The following is a 23,465-nucleotide window of genomic DNA, read 5'->3' as shown; positions in this document are numbered from 1 at the left end:
TTCAGTGTGAGACCGGGGATGATAAATACCAGCCAGCTGCGGAGAGACAGAGAGTGGTCCTGAGGAGAAAAGGGCTGGAGCATCCTGCATGCAATTTAGGGATGTTGGAAAAAAGAAGACAAAGAGGAATAAAATTTGCAGTGTAGGTGTAAAAGCTGGGATGTGTTGAAGAAATAACAAGTAAAGGGTGGGACAGGAGGATGGTAGCCATGAGCAGGGTTCAGCGACGAGATTGCAGAGGAAGGTAAGGTTGGGTTGGGCTGGGCTGGATAAGGGTAGGCTGGGACCTCAGAGGAGCAGGCGAGGATGAGCCGAGCCCAGGGCTTACACGCAGATTGAAGGTGAAATCCGACTTATCAGGACAGGAAACACAGCTCAAAATGCCTAACAGCACTAATCCTTGCTCAAGACCTGATGATACGGCCGCAAAATACCATTCAGAAAATGCCTTCATCCTTTAAATAAACCTGCATTGATGTTTTTCGCCGTCTTAAAGAGCAGTAATCCCCAGAGAAGCGAAAAAGAAGTAGAAGGAGAGCATTTTCCAAAGCCCTCTTTAACATTCACCCTACTTATTGCCCGTTGCAAGTGGGAGAAAACATGCTCTTTATCAGGCACGCCTTTTAAATTTTGAATTCTTCTGAGCAGATAAGGAGTTCAAATGATGTACTCTTTTCCCAGCTGCTGTTGTTATGTCCATTTCTATGAAGGGCAGATCTGCAGGTATGAGTGCGAGAGTCACAAATCCCTCAAGTAAGGTCAAAACCAAAAAAGAAAAGAAAAAAAAAAAATCAAGATAGATATTTCCTGTCCGGGTGTCTTTGAGCTGCTGGCCGTCATTCAGAAAAAAATAGTTGTTGATGTTCAGAGAGTGTCTGTGTGTGTGTGTCGAGGGGGTGTTTGCAGGCCCACGAGCACATTCCATTCAGCAGATGGACAAAAAGCTGTCATTGTGCATTTTAATTGGACATTTACGGCTGCTTTTTGGTCGTCCACTTGGCTAGAACAGGTCCCATCTGATTACACATTATGACAATATTATAACAGATGTCCAGACCAATAAAGTAAATTCCTGAAGGACTGAGCGTAATGCGAGTAATTGATCATTTTCTTTATGCCGGCCTCTATTTACCAGCATGTTCCTGTTTTACAGATTGCCCCTGCAGTCGGGACTGGGGTCCATATGGCACGGCGCTTTACTGGCGATTTGACTATACTGCTGATGAAGTGTTGCAGTTCCTCTGGAGAAACCTGTTGGAGGAGGAACATTACACCGGTGCAGCGAATTACAAGGCTTTTACTAGGCTCCCACTAAACTCTAAAAGTGTCTTCTGCTGTTCAAACAAGGCCGTTGGCACAGGCTGGGGTTTTGCCGCGGCACAGGAACCCTCCCCTCCCAAGTTGGACCTCAGGTTGCCTTCCACATCCTCCAGACAGCTCCGCGGAGAGGGGATGTTTATTATGATGCAAAAATGCCTCGGCGAGATGCAATCACAACACTGCTACTGTATGCAGGGGTGGATGCATCTCTATAGAACTGTTTAACTGGGCTAAAAGTTGCCTAATCCTGTTTTAAAAGTGAAGGCTCACCTTAAGTTTCTCATAAACGAAGAAAACTGCTAAAAAAAAGACTTTGTTTGAAGATGAAAATCTAATGCGATGTGCACTCACCCACATAGCTGTACAGCACAAATGTATTTAACTCTCCCTTCCTCCCCCTCCTTCACTCTGCCCAACTCTCCACGCCAAATGGAGAGATTAAAAGCAGACATGGAGGGGCTCCAGAGAGAAAGTGGGGAAATAGAATCATCACTCACCTATTAGACTGGCCATGGAAGCTGTGTTGATAATCTTGCCGTACCCTTGCTTCAACATCACTCGACCTGCTGCCTAAGGCAAGGATTCGGAGGGGCGAGAGACACGTTAAACACCTTATTATTAAGGCCCTGATATGCCATGCCCAAAGCTGAGCACAGATCAACACAAAAACATGCAGTTTATCGTCGGAGACGGGAAAACGTTTGGTGTGGATTTGAAAGCGGCACAAAAAAAAGGGTGGGCGTGGGGGGGGGTTGTAGGTTGTACATATAGATGTCTCGCAGCAGCTCGATAATTTAGGACTAAATTTAGTTTCTACAAAGGAGCTCAAGCTGGTTGGACCATTAATTAGGTCACAGTCTTAACTAGTTTGGACAGAAATAGAGTGCTGAAGGAATACGTCACCGAGAATCTGTTTGGCTCTTTTTTACTCATATTTAACTGGGAATAATTTGTAAATATATTAAACTGATGGATGCATTTTTCATTTTAACAGAAAATAACGTTTCAGCTATGGGGTGTTTGCATGAACTGTACTCGTTGTGTGTGCAGAATCAGGATTTTTTCCTTCTTAAGCTTCAAAAACAGCAAGAAAACATGACCCGTCACAAAAGGACAGATAATGTGATTTATGTATGTCAAGTCTTCAGCTGCTATAGAGGCAGCTCTGTTTTAGATTTGCTTCAGTAAACATGTTCATTCAAACACTTTCCTATTAGTGAATCTGACTGATCAATAAGTGCACGATTCATTTTGAATTTGTCTCTGTTTATAGATTAGTTTTTAATTTGTAATGGAAATAAACCAACTCTATAAAATTAGTGCAGTGAGATGAGCGAAAGCTACAGTGGTTAAGTACATTTTCTGGCAGTTCTGGTAAACATAAAACCCGTTTGTATGCTACAAAACGTCTTCCTACCCAGTGTTTATCAAAGCAGAGGTGTATGTGAGTGAATCTCTTACAAAACTAATTAGGACCAAATCACTTGGAAAAATACTTGATAATATTTACTGCTATTGCACTACCCTCGCACAGGATGGGAGGTGACACACACCTGACAGCACATGAAGGTCCCCCTGAGGTTCACATTAAAGGTTTTATCCCACTCCTCTAGACTGGTGTCTTCGCTGGCTGAGTTCATGTTGATGCCAGCATTGTTACAACCAATGTGGATCACTCCCCATTTGGAAACGATGGCGTCGATCATCCTCTGGACGTCATCTGACTTGCTGATGTCAGCTGTTATCGAAATGGCATTGATACCTGTTTGAAAGTAACACAGGGGTGTACTGTGAGAAAATTCGGCATTTTAGATTCTTTGACACAAAAAGTAATGCCCTAAGTAATGTGGATATAGTGAGATCACGTTTGATCAAACATTTTATCCTTTAGTATGCTGCCATCTGCTGGTCAAGACACAAACTAATGACAAAATTCACAATGTGAAACTCATTTTGAATGAATAAACGCAGGGCATGCTTGTTTTCTCACAAATAAAGCCCGGTTTGAAGCGTGCTATTCAACAGTGATGCTGTCATAGCAGATTTTCCAGTTTAAGGCCAGCTTCACCACTTTGAGGCCAACATATTGTTGTGACTCTTACAGGTTTTCATTTTAATTTCTGGCTGTCATCGATGTCTTTGAACTTATTGCTCTGCACCGCAAGCAATCTTAAGACATCTGCAGTATTTCGGCTATTGCAGCGAACAAAAGCAGGGAGACTCCAGGCTGTTCAGCATCACATTCCTTTGGACTTCTTTAACAATTGAGTCACAGCAGGGTGAACAGTCCGAAAAAAAGGAGCAAGTTATGTTAAATCAGGGTTGTAATGTAGTTCTTCTTATTAACTTTAAGGAAAGTTTTAAGGAAAGGAACAACTTAAGAACAACAACCATAACAACAATCAAGTGAGTAAAGAAAGGAAAGTAACCAGTAACTTTTTTTCCTTAATTACTGATTACAGAATAAAACTGAACCACACTGTTTTAGGAGTTGTGGATTAAAGCCATCCTAGTAAGTGGACTTCATTCCATATTTAGTGGCGACTCTATCCCTAAATTCTGTCCCAGATATAAATTTTGTTGACCTTGAAGTTACGTGAGTGACGTCCATTCAATGAAACAAACACAAATGGAGAATGTAAAATCACAAGTGCGGGGGGGAGATGATGAAATTAACTTAATGTATACAAAATATATATATATATATATACACAATATATACAGAAATTCAAAGAATTTAGATTTGTAATAAAAGTATTTTCAGAAACCTGTACATGTTAATAATCACAGTCTCACATTGATTGGCTCACCAGTTAAGAAGGAGACATACAGACATATGCCATGATCCTTACAGTATGAACACTGACCATTCAGTCCTAGCCTATATAACAACCATAGCTTCATAATGATTACAGAACATCAGACTACTTGTTCTTATTGCTTAAAAATGCAGAATTATCATATAGAAATAAAAAACCTGAAGTTGTGCGCTATTTGAACACGTTGCCTGCCTGCAGCACTAAAGGACTCCGTGAGAGACGTCTGTCTCGCCCTAGCAGCACCTCTCCTCCCCTTCAATTTGCCTCAACATAAGCTCATCATATTCTGTGACATGATTTACTCTGAGGTGTTTGACGAGGTTAGTGATGTTGCCACAACACCTCACTGTCTGCCACAGTTATCGCAAACCGCGTCTCGGCTGTTTGTGGAGGTAAAATACGTCCACACATGACTCCAGTTACGCTCAGCCATTGTTGTGAGTGTGCACGTCAAGGGGCTGTGACACATTCATACAGCCATATTTCGCACATGACTATGAAAGGCGGAAGAGGAAGTAGTTCTGCTGTGTTCCTGTTAATGGTAAACTACATATTTACCCCAAATTACTAAAATATTGATATTTTAATTTGAGAATCAATTCTAGAACATAAATAACTGGTATCGGAGGAATCGGTATGTCAATATCGATCCGCACACCACTACTTCACAGGGCCAACCTGCAGTACCTTAATAGCCCACCAGGAGGCTGCAGACCACTTTGGGAATCCATTCTCTAAACTAGGATGGGCTGTGAAAAAAAGGGCATTCAAGTCAGTCCTTGTATGTTTTTTGTTACCTTTAAGGAAGAGCTCCTCAACGACTGTCTCAGCTTTTGCTCCATCCAGGTCTACCACAGCCACCTTTGCACCAGCTTCACCCAGAGCGTGAGCGAATGCTCGGCCTATGCCTTGTCCAGCGCCTGTCACATAGGCCACCTTACCGTCAAGACGCATTCGATCCAGGATGAAACGCCCTGTGACCCCACGGAAAACCTCATCATCTGTAATTTTACACTAATGAACGAGAATAAACAGGCAGATGTGATCAGTAAGTATGATGATGCCTGGAGAAACTCGTCACATCAATCATTACATGCTGTAAATAAAACGTAGTCAGAACTACAAAGTGGTAATCCATAAATCAATAGGATTTTGCAGGGAAGCCACAGATAGAATCAATAATGGCACAGTGAAAGAAGGAGTACAAGTAAGCAGATACAAATCAACATAGAAAAGCTCCTGCTAACAAGTGCTAACAGGTATATTTTAAAATAGGATTTAACTTTTCACCGTATGAAAAAACCTCAACACAGACCTTTTAGATCATCTGTAAGTAAAATTAACCACACTGAATAAGTGCCCCAAACATTTCATTTCATTCATTCATTTGTGTCATGATGAGGGAGATGAATTGTTTATATGGTAAACTCTTTCTTTTGATGGGGTCATGAAAAGAATTAAATCACTACTTGGTAGGTGAGATAAACTTGGATCCCGCTTATCCCTGAGTTGTGAGGTGTTTATATCTAGCATTTAATGTTATAGTATTGCTGATACTGTGAATAGTGAAGGCACGTATATCAGCTGTGACTGAGGGAGGTTAACAGTACCTGATGCCGAAAGCACTCAGCAGCCGGAGGTACCCGACGGATAAGAGTGAGGCCGTCTCTTAAAGGGACTATGACCTTTCAAACAAGGAGGCATTATTAGAATAAAGGTTAACCAACAAACAACTGACTGCAACACGAAAACATCTGAAACTCACCTGCTCTACTCGGGGGTCATTAGACACAAACTGGTTGAACTCGCGAAGGGCCAGTCCATTGCTATCTGTGGTTTCATTAAGATAAACCCTGGCTTTGAACAGCGAGTTATCGATACATATGACCCCTCGCAATCTGAGCATGTTGTTGTCCATGATAAATTTGTAGTAGTTGATGTAGTTGTTTTTGTCTGCATCGATGAAAACCATGTCGAACTGTTCACCGGCGGTGGCTAATTCCTGGAACAGAGACAACGTTATTACAAAACTGACCCCATGACCCACAGTTTGTTCACTTATTGACAAAAAGGGTCAGCGTTAGCCTTGGACTGTTCTGATTATGGAACGCATGTGACACGCAGTGAAGGCTAAGTGTTACCTAAATGTATTTTTAGTTTGCAAAACAGTTCATTGGACCTTCAAAAGGATCCAAAGTTGATCGATTTTTATTCACCTTTAGTGTCTCCATGGCATTTCCAGTCTTGACGTTAATCTTTTTACCATGTGGAGACTTATCAAAAATGGGCTGAGCAAACTCTTTAAGGTATGGCTCCAACTCGCAGGCCACTAAGCACCCGTCCTCTGGTAGGGCTTCAGCCATCGACAGAGCTCCATAGCCAGTGAACATCCCGATCTCTAGGACCCTTTTTGCTTGACTCATGTGGATCAGCATCTTCAGCGTTTGACCTGCCAAAAACAGATCAGAGATCATGTTATCACAATATGACTAAACCAGTAAAAAAGAAAATGGTATAGTGTAAGCAGCACATGTATGAAAGTCCCACCTTCAACGTGTCCAGTGATACATTCCTTGGGAAGCTTGAACATAGTCTTGCCCTCCTTGTGCACTTGATCCCAGTCATGAGAAAAAGTCTTTCTACAATGGAGTGTAATCGAATATGTTAATGCTTATTTCACACACCAAATGCTTGCTGTGCTTTATGATTATAAGTGAGGACTTACTTAAAAAGTTCTGCAAGCTGTTCACTTTCCTGTGTGGTCATTTTCTCCAGGTAGTCATCCAGGCCACTGGCGATGTCCAGAGCCTTCTGCAAGTGGCTTGTCAACTCTTCTGGAACATTCCCACAGGATGCAGCTATGTCCTGGGCTTTAGTTAAAAGGTCCACAATGACTTCCACTGGGGTGTCAGGAACTGGGGAGGATGTCATATGTAATGTTACTTAATGATGTCTCCATTCTAGTTTTATTGTCATTTCCTGCTCCAGTAAAATGATGCATCTCAGAAACTCTGAGTCGATGTTTAATATCAAGTAAATTATTCAGCTGGTTTTAAGAATATCAGAAAATTGAGGTAATGACTAATATGCATTATTCATGCATTATCCTTACAGAAACGTTTTTTTCACTTTCAGCATTTTGTGTTAGAAAAATAATAAATATAACTAAAGAAAAATCAGATAGATCAGAAATACTTTATTGATCTCCAAAAATCTGCAAATTATAGAAAGCATTATATTGTGTATACTTACTGCACAGTAAAGTCAATAAATTGAATAGTTTTTAGTGCTAAGTCACAGTTTCTTGCCTATAATGAGTCAGCTGATATCTGCACTTATCAGCCACTTTGGTAAGAACACCTGGTCAACTGCTTATTAATGCAGATATCTAATGAGCCAATTATAGGGCAGCACCTCAGTGCATTAGGGCATGTAGACATGGTCAAGATGATGAAGAACATTTGAATGGGGAAGAAAGGTGAACATGGCATGGTTGCTGATTCCAGATGGGCTGATTTGAGTATCTTAAAAACTGCAGATCTGCTGGGATTTTCTCATACAGCCAACTGTGGGGTTCACAGACAAGGCGCAGGAAAATAGAACACATCTGGTGAGCAGCAGTTCTCTGAGAGAAAATCTCTTGTTAATGTCAGAGGTTAGATGAGAATGACCAGACTGCTCAAAGTGGACACTAACTCAAACAACCACTTGTTTACAACTAACTAAGGCATGCAGAAGAGCATCTCTGAGTGGGATGCGCTGTAACGCCCCACAATAATCTTAATAAAGTGTCGCCTAAGTGTCAAAAGAACTACCTGAATTATTCAAATTATTAAAAAGTTTTAACAGGGACCTCCCAATAAAAGTAAGCAGTTTACTTAAACCTAAAGCACTCTACTCGAAATAAGTACTTTCACTTTTATACTTTAATACTGCACGTGTTAATATTTCAGGAAAATATTCCACCTTTTATTCAACTGCCTTATGCACATAAAGTTAACATAACGTTGAGAATTAAAATTGTGCATATGACACCAGCACACTAACGCATTATAGCGTAGTTTAATACACAAGTAATACAAATATGCACCGTTTATAGAACTGTTCTGCCACATATACGTTTGTTCACGTGTCTGTGTTAATATATCTTTTAAAATCGAAAAACTTACAGTACCGTTAAGAATTGAGATATCGATTTATCAGAACGGGAGTAAAAAAAAATGGCAATAGTCTTACCTTTTTCGGTTGACATGCTTCCGTTTTATGGGCGTGACGCTTTTACCGAGTAGAGGACGCTAATCTGTACCTGCGGAGGTAACTGAAGTTTCAGTTATATCACCAAAACTAGCTAATTGTTAGGTAAGGCGGAGAGACTGGCTTACACAACAACGACTCTTCATTATTCAACTGGTTCTGGCACGTGACAGCGGCTCCTGCCTGCCTCCGACCAGTGTCTGAACGCTGGTTATCAAACAGCTTTCCCAGCTCAGGGTGTCACTCTTTCTGAGAAGAAGCTGGGTAGTGAGTGGGTGGGTGGAAAAGGGGGGGGCGTCAGTGAGCCAGTTTGTGGGAGGGCCTGAAATGTCTGAAGTTCCTGAAATGATTTTGGCTACTTACGGCTGACTGCGATCCAAGAAGAGAGCAAAACTCCAACCAGTACCATTAGCCACACGTGTGTGTGAGATATAGATAAATAAATAGATACTTGATCCCGCAAGGGAAATTACTTCATTACAGCTGCAGCAAAAAGAATACTAATTGTGTAATCTACAATAGAAAAAGCATTGTAAAAAGTACCACAGGACCATACTGAATGCCTTATTATGTGGAATTCTATATGGAAGCGTTATAAAATAAGCTAATACCATACAATACTAAGTTTAAAGCACTTTAAAACAGCTACATCAGATACAGAAAAGTGAATAAATACATTGAAAACTATTTTTTTAAAAAGTTGATACAAAAACAACATTAAATGCAGCTATACCACAATGAAAACAAACAGTCACAATGTTATAAAAACAAATAAGATCAATGTTTCGTACTGGGTCGAATGCAAGGGAGTTTAAGTTTGCTTTTAAGTGTTGGTGATTGTCTAATGTGCAGATAAAGCAGATATAGTGAAAAAAGCAATGTCCCTAAAACTTAAGTAACTCTACACTTAAGAGTACCTATGTTAGCTTACACTAATGCAGAAAGTGGTTTTGAAACACATCCATGATTTTTTTTCCCGTGGTCTTTAGCCTGAGGTAAACCAGGTGCTGTGTTTCTGAGAACTGTCTGCAGTTTGTCAGATCATCACCTGGGGCGGGTGTGGCACCTTTGAAATGCAATTAAAAAGCCTCACTAGTTTTTTTTTCGCTCTAGATTTGCTCCGTTAGCTCAGACATGAGAAATATTTAAGCCGTTTGAAAAATAAAAGATGAGTTGTCAAGATCAGCCTTTACACAAAGTCTTTTACACATTTCAACCACTTGACACAAGTGATGATATAAGGCCGACATATGTTCCTCTTCTAGGTTTCGTAATGTTCCACTCTGTTACAGCAGCAGTGCAAATAATGCTTATATGTTTATAATGTTTAAAAGGAAAGAAGCTGTATTGATAAAGTTTATCTTCAAGGATCTGCACACAGCCTTTTGTTGGAGCAGTTTGACTACAAGTGCAACAAGTTAAGCCCTGGTGAAGTGAGTTTAGGTTAAGTGCAGTGTAAATGTTGGGGGCCAACTGTGAACACACATTCTGCCTTTCATTAGCTGGCTTGTAAAAAATGTAAAACCCTAGTCAGAGATAAGGCATATAAAGATTTTCTTTTTGCATATTTGCCACACATGTTACAGATCATCAAACGACTTTTAATAATAGACAAAAAATAACATGATTAAATACTAAAGTTTTATTTATTAAGGGGGAAAAAGCTATCCAAACCTACCTGACTCTGTGTGAAAGAGCACCCTGTAATCAACCATTAGTGATACCTGGCGCAGAGTCTTGCACATTGCTGTGGATGACTGTTTTAAACGAGAATGGTGTGTTTAAGGTCACGCCAAAGCATCTCAATTTGAATTTAGACCTCATTGCATGAACTGAATCTCCTTCAGGACTTTCTGGTAGAGAGCAGAATTAATGGCTCCGTCAATTACAGCAAGTTGATAAAGTCCTGAAGCTGCAAATCAGCCCCAGACCACTTTTTCCGAATAGTTTTGTCATCAGGATGCTTTTAAGATGTATTTATATTTGGTTATAAGCTTTTGCTAATACTCTTGTACAATGTTGAAATTGCAAGTATACATCCGTAGATTATAAAAGTGATCAGGCTTTTTTATCGTCAACAATACCCGTCCAATCAGTGAAACTGATGGGGGGGTTTTCTAATCTGGTGACAAACGAAGGCGATTTCTACATATCCTTTACTAGACAATACAGCAGTAACCTGTAGTGTTTAAATGTAAGCACTGTAACTGTATGCAGATGTAAATAAAGTTGCGCTTTGCATTTAGCTACCACAACAGAACAGGAGCAAATATAAATGCAAAGAGCAAAGTGGCATGTAATAATTTGAAACGAAACTTTTAAAACAGCTCAAAATATCATCAAACAAAGTGTTCGTGTGCAGTTTGTTAAACAGTGTATCTGTGAGCTAAATGTACAGTTGCTGTAGTTCCCACTAAGTGGAAAAAATGTTATTGTGTGGCCCCCGACAGAAGGAGAAAGATATAAGATGGGTACAGGACAGAAGAGGAAGAAGTGAGATCATTTTCAAAGGTAAGGACTGCTCAGCAGGAGGAATAAAATAATCTGTAAACGTAAATCCTACTTATAACATTCTAAGTAATTTCAAACCTTTTAAACCAGATATCAGATCGATTCATGATGTATTGCCAAATTATGTTTTTGTGAAGGGTTTTGCGAAACAAACAGAAGTACACGGATGTCGTGTTGTTCAAAGGTTGCATGAAAATGCTATACAAAGCAGTTTAGTACACTTCATTGACCATGAACACGCCAGTGTCATTTTAGGTCAATGTTCATGGTCAGTGTTCAGTTACATTAAGGGTAGCAGACATTAATGTATCTTTAAAGTGATGATTTAGAATTTATTTACTCACAAAGGCACTTTTTCATACTAACTTTATAGTGTCCATGAGTTGGAAATCAGCTATATAGCTTATGTAACATCTTATATGCTGATATGTTGAAGTTAGTTGGCTAAATACATAAAGAGCAGGAAACCTCAAAGCAGCAGCAGCAGCACAGGTCAGCTGATCAGAGCCAGGGAAAATCTTGCAGAACTCCCTCCTGCTTCATTTCCCACGTGCCAAATTACAATTTAAACCCTTAGTATACCCTTCTCCTCCTGACTAAGTCACGTGTTCGGCATATATTGGTGAAAAAAGGGCCACCTCCATCACACAGAAAACTCTGATTTTAAGCTCAACAGCTAATTAACACCTATTAATCTCCCTGAGCAATAAAATGATCTTTTTGAAGAAGTATTGATTGAGGCTCTGTGTTGTTTTTATTTAAACCTGATATTTCTCTATCAGTAGTGAAACCTTGAAAGCCATAAAAGCAAATGGTTAAACCACAGAATGATGTTCGTATTTTTTAAATACAAAAACGTTTAATCAGATTTTGTTTTGCCCATGTTCTAAAGTGTCCTACCTTTCCATTTGTTTCCTCTTACTTCATCTTTCTGTTATCTGCGGGGATCCACTCATTTCACAGTTACTTCCTGTTGTTTTTGGATGTTAGTTATTTTCTTACTCTCACGAGTGCATTTTCCTTTCTCTATTATTTCTCGCCCTGGTGTGTATTTAGTCTGTGTCAGGGCTGGACTGGGACAAAAAATCAGCCCGGGCATTTTGACTAGAGACCGGCCCACCAGGTATTATAGGAAAAACCATAAAGCCTTTGAATGAAAACAAACGTCGTTGTGACAGTGATGTACACTGTCTTGTTGGTACATATGTATCAATCTAATAAACTTAAACCTACACCATCCTCCCTATTCTGGTATTCTAAACAGTACTTAGCCGAAACCCAAAGACTGCTTGGTTGAGTTAACTTCCTGAACTATCTACAACATATGGTGGAAACCTGAAATTAAGACAGAAAAGACTAGAGGTGAGACATGACCATTACTGAATATTAAAAATAATAAATGACAGATTTAGTGATATTTTCATAAACTATTTATTTACCACATCAATAAACAGCATGGCAGGGCAAAATATTTTTTCTAACATGGCAACCTTTTAAAAGTGAAAGGAGACAGAAAGACAGGTGAGAAAGAATAAAAATTTAACTGACTTTTTGATGGCATTTTACACAAAGTACTAGTACAGTATCTAGAAAATGTGGGAAAATACTGGCATCTGAAGAAATTATGTCGGGACCCTGAAAAAAACTTACTATGTACAATAATGGATTTCTATAAATTTGACATCAGATGAAAACTTTGGTTGTAAGATTCGGATAATTATTTGTTAAAAGCTAGAAATTTTAAATGAGAATAAGAAAGAAAAGTATTTCTTTGTGCCCCCCTTTCCCTGTTAATGCCCTACATGCCCCCCTGGCAAAACTTTGCTAGACCCGCCCCTGCACAGTTACCAGCTGTCAGCTACATAGAAAAGGATCCTGGTGTAAGTTGTCTCTCAGAAACAGTTCATGGCTTTCCTTCAACCCATTCATGTCACCTGAAAGCTAAACCTGTTTCTCCATCACCTGTTCAGCTCTGATGATTCAGTAAGAACATCTCCTGGTTTCATCTTCATGTTTCCCTCTCACCAGATAACCAAACCGATCTCATGACCAGCAGCTTTTACAGCTCCAACAAACATCAGCTGATACTAGAAAGTAATATTAAATAAATTCTAACAACAGCTGATCAAGTTTAAAGGCGCTTCTGCTGTTTAACGCGACCTCCGCTAGTTTCCTCTTTCTGGCGCAAAGCGGGAGATAAACAAGCAAGAGAGACGGGACTTGTGGCAGAAACGCAGATCAGCTGATCACTGATCAGTTTCATGATTGAAGTAACAGCAGGAGAGGGAGGGGGGAGAATGAGAGAAGAAGAGGCAGCTGACAGCGTAAAGACACAGAATAACTCCAGCTTTGTGCCTTTTTTTATTGTAGCTGAAGTACGGGACAAATCGCGTTTATTTTCAGCTCAATGTGAAACGCGTAATATTAACTCTGAATACCAGAGGATTCCGTTTTTTATGGCACGGTCGGCAACTCTACTAACTAACCATATGAATAAAATAAAGTTCACCAGTAACATCATAGCACCCACCCAACTGTATAGAAACTCCGTCATGCTAGCTAGTACACAGTACGAGTTATTGTAACTGACTGTAGCACAACGTTAGCACAACGAAAATAAACTACACCTAAACTTGGTTTGACCCAGATAGACTGCAGGTCATAACTTCTTACCTGAAGCTCATTTCACCTGACAGTCGGACTGGCGGCCGCCTTGGGTCTCTCCACCTCCGCCACCCCTTTCCCCCATCCACCTGCTGGCCTCCACCACTTGCTAATTTTACTGAATCTGTGAAAGCTCCACCATAGCCACTACCAAACAATTGAGTTATTTTTACACGTCTGCCAGCATCTGTCCAATCCGCCACCTTTCACTGTTTACACGGTTACGAAAAAAAGACAACAACAACAAAACATTGGCCCATTTAAAACGAAAAATTACCATCGGCCCACTGGCAAATGCCCGGTATGCCCGATGGCCAGTCCAGCTATGGTCTGTGTCTGTTCCCTCATCGCCCCTTTTGCTTTATTTGGTTAGTTCACTGCCTTTTTCTGCATGCTCTTCTTGTTCAGCTCATATTGTCACAAGATATTTTAGTACCTACCCAGTAAACACCAGTATGTGGGCCCCACATGGGCTATGGGGGTTCCAAGTGGGGATGGGCTTACAATGGGCATCCAATCTGGGACCCACCTGGGTTAGCCAGGTAGGACCCACCTGAGCCAGCCCAGATGGGCTATGTTCTATGGGCACCATATGGGTAACATATGGGAAGTTGCATGAACAGGCAACTGAGTTTAATGACCTTAGTTAAGTATAATTATTAGTCATGTGTAAGTATAAACATGAATTAAGATGAAATAACTGATAATAAATTATGCCACAGGCAGCATATGTATATTTAATTAATAACAAAATATACATATAAAATATATTAATATAAGTGAAACACAAAGAACAGATATGACTTAAAATTGTAAGACGCTTAATAAAATAAAATAAATGGTTTTACATTTGAGTGGGAAAAAAATTTCACTCCATGTAGGAGGGTTAGGGTTAACCCTTTTTGAAATCTCGCGTTATTTCATGAAATATCACGAGGTTTTCTTGAACCCGTCCCCCCCCCATTCTGGAACATTCTTCATTTCGCGCCCTTGGACAAAGCTGACAGTTAAGCTGACAATTTTTGGATTAAGTGCATCTTTGAGCTACGAACTTATCTGCAGTAAGGGTAAGAACTTTTTTGACTTAATTTGAATCCCTAAGTATAAATGAAATGTTTACAAAGTTATGATGCTGCAAAGTAATGAATGGCACAAGTGCTGGCAAACTTTTTCCTAGCACTCAAGCAATGCTAAGCTAGTTGAAATTTTTACGTAATGTTGGATTTAGCCAATTTTCACAGTTTGAAAGCATTTTCTGGTGTCCTGTATACTGCTTAACTAGCACCAAAATTAATTACTGCGTGTACTTAACATCAAGTTGTACTTAAACGTTATCTTGGTTTTTCTCTATGATTAGTATTAATAAAGGACTGTATTAGACCAATTTAACGAAGTTCTAATTTTTTAAGAGGAATATGGGAGGGTATTTTCACTATCAGAGCAACCAAAATTGCTTTGGTGTTGTCTTTATCAGCTTCATTCCTCACCGCTAAGTGATGAGGGTAGGCCATGGCCATGAGCAACTAGTCCCCAGCTTTTGCCCCTGTGTCAGGAGCATGCACAGCAGTCAGAGAGGCAGATCAGTGAGCACTCTATTAATGTAGAAGACATCATCATTTTTCTTGCCATTGTTTTCATTTTTCCAGAAAAAGCAAATAAAATATAGGTGTTCTTGATTTGTTTGGGTTTTTTTTTTTCATACACACTTTAGTATGCAACTTTATGTGTGTAGTTGTTTTAGTGAGAACTTAATCAGAAATAGTGTACTGACTCTAGAATCTGCCTCTCACTGTTGTGCAAGCTCTGTACATGAGGGAAACTGATTATTTAAGCAGAACTGATCGGTCTTGTTAGGGCCACAGTGCCAACTCCTTTTACTATGATTGCTGTGGCCCTCCTTTTTTCCTTTTGTAATGTATATTTGGCTAGAATCTACACATTTATTTATTTATAAAAAAGAAAACCAATTGCTCTTTGGATGTGGTTCTAAAGATCTGTGATCTTTAAGTGTTTGTCTGGTGCCTGATTTGTGCATGTGCACTGTTATTTTAATTTGTTTCATTATGGCTTAAATTTGTTTGAATTTTGTGCATGCTCCTTTATCAACCTTCCTTCATGGACAGCTTGTGTGGTTATTGGCCAGGAGGGTTTGCAATGACCTCAAAACTTGAGATGTTTGTTGTTTTGATTATGACTTGGCTGACTATGGCTACTTATAAATTGCATAGTCACACTATTACATTAATATGTTATTAATATCTGTATATTGGTTTGATTTTGCTGTTGGACAGTGGAGTGAATAGTAGCAAGGGTTATGTGTGGTTTATCTCTTTCTTTATTTTTACAGACTTTGACATAAGAAGCAGTGTATATTTCAAAATTCATTTATATTCAAAATTTGATTCATGCCAGAAATATACTAGTAGGAATCTTTTTTTGAGTTTGTAACAATTAGAATTGTTACTTTATAAAGCGATGTCAGGGTCTTTTATTGTAATACAACAGCTTTTAAGGCTGGTGTAAGCATCACAGCAGATGTCTTTATGCCAAAGTAACTGAGGATAAAACACAGAAAAACATGAAGGAGATTTTCCTGGAGTGGCTTTTTAAATCAGATAACCTTAGAAATATTCTGCAGTTGAACAAAAACTGAAGAAAACCATGAATCAATATATGAACATTACCTGATGCTGCTGAAGTAAAGCAGAGCAAAGTTACAGAGGTTTTATTAGAGGTTTTATTAGAGGTTTTATTAGAGAACAAGCTGAGTTTTTTGCAATTTGGCATAATTTGGCACAAAAAAACAACTGACAACAGCGCTAAGCACAACCGTACACTGATGTATAATAAGCAAGGGAATAATGTGGAAAACAGATTTCAGATGGGGAAACTTTTCTCGAAGTACACTACGAGAGAGCTGTGCAGGAAGTGTGATTTTTCTTTTTTTTTTCTTTTTTTTTTAAAATTGTGGTGAAAACAAGACAGCAAGAGGGAATTAATGACAGTATTTATCAAATATGAAGCGTAGTTTGGATCTTCTTTTGCTGCTGGTTCAGTTAATTTTGGTTGGAGAGTGATGAAACCTGCATCATCAGAATTAGTGAGCTGTCGGCTTTCAGCCCTGACGGAGTGTCAGTGTACCTGCCCTCGGCGAAAAAGCTGACATCTCACACATTTTGATGCATCGGTTCCGCGCTTTGTGTTTACGTCTTTGTTCCTATATTTCTAATACACAAGTGACAGCCAAATGCTAAAGTGAATGAAATTTAAGAAAATGGCTTTATTAACCACGATTAATAACATGTAAATGTGCTTTGGATAGTTGTCAGGCCCCAATAATATTTCTGAGTAAGGACCTGTTGATGTAGTTAGTGTAACCTATCCAAGCTGTTACCCAGGTGACTGAAAAATACTACATTTTATCATTTTTATACATTTTATCTTTCAGAAAGCAATGGAGCAATCTGAGAGGACAAAGAGAAGAAAAATAGCTGCGAAAGTTGTTGAACATTTACGTCTCGTTTCACAGCAGAATGAGTTAGATCATCATCAGGACTTAATTTTTTTCTCAGATTCTTTTGAGAATAAACCCCTTGTGGAAGAGTACCATGATTGCGATGAACATGCTGGAGTCAGTTCACAAAATGAACAATCTGCAGACATTTTTTATGATGCTTTGGACTTTGACGTGTTTCCTGAAGACTCTGAAAGTGGGGTGTCTGAGTTTAATGAATTTGATCTGGACGATGACTGTTTCGATTCTGATGCTTTTTCAGACACACCAGATGATACAAAAGGACTTGCAGAGTGGGCTGCAGAATACAATGTGTCACATAATGCTTTGTCTGCCCTTCTTAAAATTCTTAGACAGAAAGGTCTTAATGTACCACTAGATGCTCGAACATTGATGTCAACTGCCCGCAAATGTAATGTGATAAATGTGGCTGGGGGATCATACTACCATTTTGGTTTAAAGAATTCAATTGTTGCAGCATTGGAGCTTTTAGATTTTGATTTAAAGAAACTAACAAACAATCTAACACTTAGAATTAATGTTGATGGTCTACCTTTATTCCGCAGCAACAATGTTAGTCTGTGGCCTATTCTGGGTAGAATCAAGGAGATCCCAAATTGTGATGTTTTTGTGATCGGGTTATACTCAGGTACAACCAAACCTTCTAATGTACAGGAGTACTTGAATGACTTTGTACAAGATGTAAGGGCAATTATACAAGATGGAGTTCAGTATAATGGTGTCCATTTCAGTGTTGCTGCTCCAGATGCATTCATTTGTGATGCACCTGCTCGTGCTTTTCTTAAATGTGTGAAGGGACACACTGGCTATTATGCGTGTGAGCGGTGCACTCAAAAGGGCATGTATGTGAATAGGAGATTGTGTTTTCCTGAAATTTCTGCTGAGAAAAGGACTGATGAGACTTTTCGTGCTATGGCCTACAAAGAGCATCAGGTTGGGGTGTCACCTCTGAATGAGTTGGGTGTGGGACTAGTCTCAGGTTTTGTGCTGGACTATATGCACCTTGTGTGTCTGGGGGTAATGCGAAAACTTATTTATCTTTGGTTAAAAGGTCCCCGAAAATGCAGACAGTCTATGCAAATTCTAACCGTGATTTCAGCATTCATGGTTTCTGTCAGGCAACATTTGCCTAAAAGTTTTGCAAGGAAACCAAGATCTCTCCTTGAAATTAGCATGTGGAAAGCAACTGAATTGAGACAATTTTTGCTTTACACAGGCCCAGTTGTTTTATTTAATAATATACCAAGCCAAATGTATAGACACTTTATACTTTTATCTGTATCTATAAGAATTCTTCTTAGTCCTGATTTGTGTATTGAGAACTGTGATTATGCAGAGGATGTTTTAAAGCAGTTTGTGAAAGATTTTGGTTCGATTTATGGTCTTGAATTTGTTGGTTATAATGTACATAATTTAATACACCTAGCTGAAGATGCGAAAAAGTTTGGACCTTTGGACAGTATTTCCTGCTTCCCATTTGAAACCTTCCTGGGTAAACTGAAAAAGATTGTGCGGAGGCCTCATAAACCTGTGGAACAAATTGTCAAGCGCGTCTATGAGACGCAAAGTATTCAGAAGAAAAGAAAAGAGAGGATGTCTGTTCCCTCTCCTCTTAAACAGCCTCATAACTCTGGACCAATAACAAGTGATCTTGGAACTTTTAAGCAGTACAGAAAATACACTGATGGACAGACATATGTTTCTTGCTCCATGGGAGATAACTGTTTCAATGTAGGGGGAAAAATTCTTATTGTGGCAAACATTTTACAGGATTGCCAAGTTGTCAAAGCACTGTGTCAAGTCTTTGAAAACTGTAATGCCTTTTTCAGCTATCCATTGGACTCAACATGCCTTGGAATTTACTTTGTTTCAAATCTGTCTAAACAAATGAATCTTGTATTACTTGATGAACTAAAACAGAAAATGGTGCTTTTGCCACTGAAGTCTGGATATGTGGCATTGCCACTGCTGTACTAGTTGGCTTCTTTTTGCTTTCTCACCAGCATGCATCCATTTGCAGTTGTTGATTTTCTGGATGGTGGAGGTGTATCCATAATTCCTTGCAAGTGGTTTACAGGACCAGCGGAAGATTCTTGTTTCTGGCCACCAGGGAGAGTCAATATCAATAAGGCTGTAAAGGATGGAGTTACTCCAGATGCAAACTGGTCACAGTACAGAGTTCGCATCTTGGGGAAAGCTGGTAAGAAGCATTTTTGTTTATTGCTACCAAATATTCTGTCATTAAAGACAGAACAAAAAATTTCCCTGTAATTTCACTAACAACATTTTGTTGATGTATGTCAAAAATTTACAGAAAACTATGAAAATGCCAGGGTGAAACTGCGGAGGTCTGAAGCAACCTCTGATCTGCAGACTGAGTCAGATTCTGGAAGCAGATTGGGAAAAGGGAAGCGGAAAAGGAGGTAATTATGTTTCTTTAAAACGCCTTAAAAGCAACAATTTATTGTGGTGATTATAAGAAAAACAAAAACAAGCTGACAGTATCTTTAGCAGACCATTACTGCTCACCAGATTTAGATATGATCTTAAAATAGCACTTTGTAACTTTTTGACTTTTAAAAATCAGTTTTAGACTCCTTTTGATGCCGGACTATACATTAATGTTTTTAGTTTGTAGGACTAACCAGTAACTAAATTGTTTGTGGGGTTTTTTAATATTTTTTTAAATTCATTTTAAGGCCAGTGATCCAGTCAAGCTCGGATGAGGATTGGGACAACGCTGCGGAACAGCCAGAGACCTCATCAACATCAGCAATGGAGAATAGACATTCAAGTGAAACTCCCCACCAGAACGTCACTCATCCATTTGTTCAGCTACCACCACCCTCAACTCCTTCACCTGTGGTTTCACAACCAGTTCCAAGACAACTTGTACAAGCCACCAATACCAGCATGTTTGTACGTGTTCTAACCCTCCTGGAAGACATTAAGGAGACTCAGAGGATCCACAGTCGAATGCTACAGTCTCTCCTCAAACAACGTGATGGACCAGTTGCTGCAGTATTACCCGAGGGTGCTGTTTTTCCTCTCCGGACAGTCGCAGACGTGGAAGCACTGGAACAAAAACTGATAGACCCTGTCTTCCTGAAAGAAGTGGTAAATAATAATGATGTAATGACAATAATTGATTAATGCCTCAATCTGCGTTTTATGCTAGCAGTTATGATTAAGGAAAGTTGGTGTTTGTTCAAACATGGTCAGTGCAATGAAGTGGCGGAAGGTGAGCTCCACAAAAGTTGCTGTTTTTGAAAATAAAATAAGTTGTACTTTACAAGTTGTGCCACGCCAAACCTTAAGAAATTACTTTTGGTGGATCAGTCATTTAGCTCTTTGCATTTACATCAGACAGTGTTTGACTTTGACTCTTAACTCTTTCTCAATCAAATAGCATCAAAATTATTAAGCCTAATTACTGTGTAGCTGTGCAGGTTTTCTTTTAGGTGTGACTGATGGTACTACTGTCGGTAAAATTATTGTCCTTGTGTGTCCTAAGGTTGCTGTTGTGGCAGAGATCGGAGGGAGCACTGTTGATGAAGCCACCAGAAGAATGATGGCCTTCATTATGGACAATGCTCTTTCCAGGCAATATAACTTCGTTGGGCGCCATGGAAAGCGGGAATTTCGAGGGCTTAAGATTTTTGAAGTGCTATATGGTAAGCTCATTAGTTGTAAGATATTTTGTTGATGTTTGAATAACAGATGCTCATTTCAGCTGTAGTCAGTCTTCCAATCAATTTATCAGAATCAGAATCAGAATCAGAATACTTTATTGATCCCTGGGGGAAATTATTTTTTGTTACAGTGCTCCATTTTAAACCAACATTAAGACAAGACAGACAATACGCTAACTAAGAATAGTACAATATATACATATATATACATACATACATACATAAGTCACTTATAAATAAATATTTGGAAAAGAAACATGTGTAGCTGTAGCAGCAAACAGTGTGTTAAGTGGATGCGTTGTACAGGGAGATGGCCACAGGCAGGAATGATTTCCTGTGTCGTTCAGTGGTGCTTTTCGGTAATCTCAGTCTCTCACTGAACGAGCTCACTGATTTAAGGTTTTAATACTTTGGTTCTACATTTATGTGAGATCTTATGCCATGTCACAGTATAAATATAAGTATGTAACAAAAAAAGAGAATTACAGCTGTGTCTTTAGATTCAGTAATATAGTCTCACTTTCTTGTGGTCAATATCTGTGCTTTACAGGCAGCTTGAAAAAAAATGCTCTTACAAGCCAGATTACCAGAAAAGAGGCAGAAAAGGCAGCATCCAAGTGGTTTATTGGTGCAAGAGATAGAGGAGGAAATCGCATGGCAAGGGCACAGTGTCGCGTGCAGGAGAGGTATACCTTAGTGACTCAGTTTAGATAGACTGTGGAGATTAAATTAATTACAAATACTGTATTATTGAGGGAAATTATGTTTGGGTTTTTTATGGGGGGGGGGGGCATCAGCTCATGTTGTTCTGGAGGGTGATGGCTGCTGCCAGGAATGACCACATATTTCTCTCTGGTTTGCAGCATACTTGAAGACAGCTCTCACTAAACCGTTTTTTGGTTCCTCACTGTGTTACGGTATGTGAACAATTTCCAGTTATGTTTAGCAGTTTGTGCAATATTCTTCTTTGCACAATCAGCTCCAGGAACTCCAGCCAGTCAAACAACTTGATCAGCACAACTTTCAAAACAACTCCAGTAGTATTGCAAATCTGATGTTATTTGTGAAAAAATGCACTTTTTTTTTTTCAGGACCAATGGATCACTGAATGAGTGAGAAGCTGTGTTTCAGTGCATTTCTTTTTCGTTTAAACTGTATAACATTGATTTGTTATTGTTTTGTGTATACTGGGGACCTTTTTTGTCAACATGTTCTCTAAACAAAAAAAATATTTGTATAGTATATAAAAAATTACTGTTATACTGCATACTGTTTTAAAATGTCATATTAATCAGTATTAATAAAAAAGATAAACTGACTTTGTTGTACAGGTGATTTAAATTTTAGCTTACTGTAGTATCCAAAATCCCATCTGGGCAAGCACACTTGGGGCCACCATGGAAACTGAGGACAAAAGTAGCTGGGTCCCAGGTGGGTAACCCAGGTGGGCCCCAAATATCAGACCCGCTTCTACCCATCTTGGTCCCACACTTGTTTATTGGCTGGGCCTGATTTGGGGCCCATCCAGAGCCCGTCATTAACCCATCTGGGCAAACACACTTGGGGCCACCATGAAAACTGAGGACAAAAGTAGCTGGGTCCCAGGTGGGTAACCCAAGTGGGCCCCAACTATCAGACCCACTTCTACCCATCTGGGTCCCACACTTGTTTATTGGCTGGGCCTGATTTGGGGCCCATCCAGGGCCCGTCATTAGCCCATCTGGGCAAACACACTTGGGGCCACCATGAAAACTGAGGACAAAAGTAGCTGGGTCCCAGGTGGGTAACCCAAGTGGGCCCCAACTATCAGACCCACTTCTACCCATCTGGGTCCCACACTTGTTTATTGGCTGGGCCTGATTTGGGGCCCATCCAGGGTCCGTCATTAACCTATGTGGGCAAACACATTTGGGGCCACCATGGAAACTGAGGACAAAATTAGCTGGACCCCAGTTGGGTTTCCCAAGTGGGCCCCAAATATTAGCCCTGATGCTCCCTATTTGGGCCCCACGTATGTGTGTTGACTGGGTACTTTGAGTCTCACCTTGAGTCCACCTCGGAGCTTTGTAACCAATGCCAAAGAAAGAAAATTACCATGTCAAGTGAAACCATTTCAATTCTGCAAAATGAACTATATCTATTTAACCTCCTAGGACCTGGCGTCCACATATGTGGACATCACATTTTGGGTTATTTAGACCAAAATACTCAATTTTGCTCTACATGGGCCTGATATCCACTTACGAGGACATTATACTGCTACTGTTCTATCAAAACTTTAAACAAATATCCTCATATGTGGCTCTTATTTTTCTTAAAAACAAAAATAAGGTTAAAAAAAATCTGGTAATTCTTTGTTTTTACGTTCATCAGGCCCCAATATGCCCAAATATCAAAGACAAATTAAAAATGCATGTCGTGGAAGAGTTCGGGTCTTAGGCACTGCAAAAACCCACTTCCTTAATACTAGATAAATACACTTATTTTTGGTGAAGATTTGCTTAAAACAAGTGAAATTATCTGCCAGTGGGGTAGGTTTTTTTTCTTACTAAGATTTCTTGAAATAAGAACAATATCTAGATTTAAATAAAGCTAAAAAATAAGACTTTTACACTTATTCCAGGTAACAAATCAGAACAATTGAAACTTAAAATAAGATTTAACCACTTA

At 39.4% G+C, this 23,465-nt stretch overlaps 2 protein-coding genes across 8 annotated transcripts in view; one reads left to right on the top strand and one right to left on the bottom strand.

Moving 5' to 3' along the window:
* LOC309705975 (uncharacterized protein) overlaps positions 1–23,465 on the bottom strand; it is a 44,662-nt gene that overhangs the window by 2,859 nt on the left and 18,338 nt on the right. The window contains exons 1-10 of one of the 4 annotated variants that reach the window (XM_082532103.1): positions 8,522–8,675; positions 8,376–8,457; positions 6,865–7,054; positions 6,687–6,778; positions 6,356–6,588; positions 5,905–6,141; positions 5,750–5,824; positions 4,937–5,153; positions 2,874–3,082; positions 1,818–1,890 (exon numbers count right to left, since the gene is read on the bottom strand). In XM_082532103.1, the coding sequence (XP_082388229.1) occupies positions 1,818–1,890; positions 2,874–3,082; positions 4,937–5,153; positions 5,750–5,824; positions 5,905–6,141; positions 6,356–6,588; positions 6,687–6,778; positions 6,865–7,054; positions 8,376–8,391 (1,342 nt within the window). In that variant the 5' untranslated portion in view covers positions 8,392–8,457; positions 8,522–8,675. Of the gene's footprint in view, positions 1–1,817; positions 1,891–2,873; positions 3,083–4,936; positions 5,154–5,749; positions 5,825–5,904; positions 6,142–6,355; positions 6,589–6,686; positions 6,779–6,864; positions 7,055–8,375; positions 8,458–8,521; positions 8,676–13,577; positions 13,763–23,465 lie in introns of those variants that run through there. The other 3 variants (XM_082532102.1, XM_082532105.1, XM_082532104.1) reach the window with 3 other exon arrangements.
* LOC309705980 (uncharacterized protein) lies at positions 14,471–22,818 on the top strand. Of its 4 annotated transcripts, XM_082532117.1 has the most exons (8): positions 14,471–14,635; positions 19,124–19,303; positions 19,418–19,526; positions 19,803–20,220; positions 20,618–20,777; positions 21,346–21,481; positions 21,659–21,712; positions 21,887–22,817. In XM_082532117.1, the coding sequence occupies exons 1-7, from the start codon at positions 14,491–14,493 to the stop codon at positions 21,681–21,683; spliced, it is 1,173 nt and encodes a 390-aa protein (XP_082388243.1). In that variant the 5' UTR covers positions 14,471–14,490; the 3' UTR covers positions 21,684–21,712; positions 21,887–22,817. The 4 variants fall into 4 exon arrangements, with proteins under 4 accessions (XP_082388243.1, XP_082388242.1, XP_082388244.1 ...); XM_082532116.1 differs by having other exon boundaries at positions 21,659–22,818; XM_082532118.1 differs by lacking the exon at positions 21,346–21,481.

Source organism: Aulonocara stuartgranti (assembly GCF_965226115.1).
Source record: "Aulonocara stuartgranti genome assembly, chromosome: 5".
Classification (NCBI taxonomy): domain Eukaryota; kingdom Metazoa; phylum Chordata; class Actinopteri; order Cichliformes; family Cichlidae; genus Aulonocara; species Aulonocara stuartgranti.
The sequence above is the reverse complement of the archived record's forward strand: the minus strand, read 5'-3'. Positions and strand labels throughout refer to the sequence as shown.

Coding starts and splice junctions, on each gene's coding strand:
- LOC309705980 (XM_082532116.1), top strand. CDS start 14,491: ATGAAATATCACGAGGTTTTCTTGAACCCGTCCCCCCCCCATTCTGGA. Junction 19,304..19,417: donor TCGCATCTTGGGGAAAGCTG/GTAAGAAGCATT, acceptor AAAAATTTACAG/AAAACTATGAAAATGCCAGG. Junction 20,778..21,345: donor GATTTTTGAAGTGCTATATG/GTAAGCTCATTA, acceptor TGTGCTTTACAG/GCAGCTTGAAAAAAAATGCT.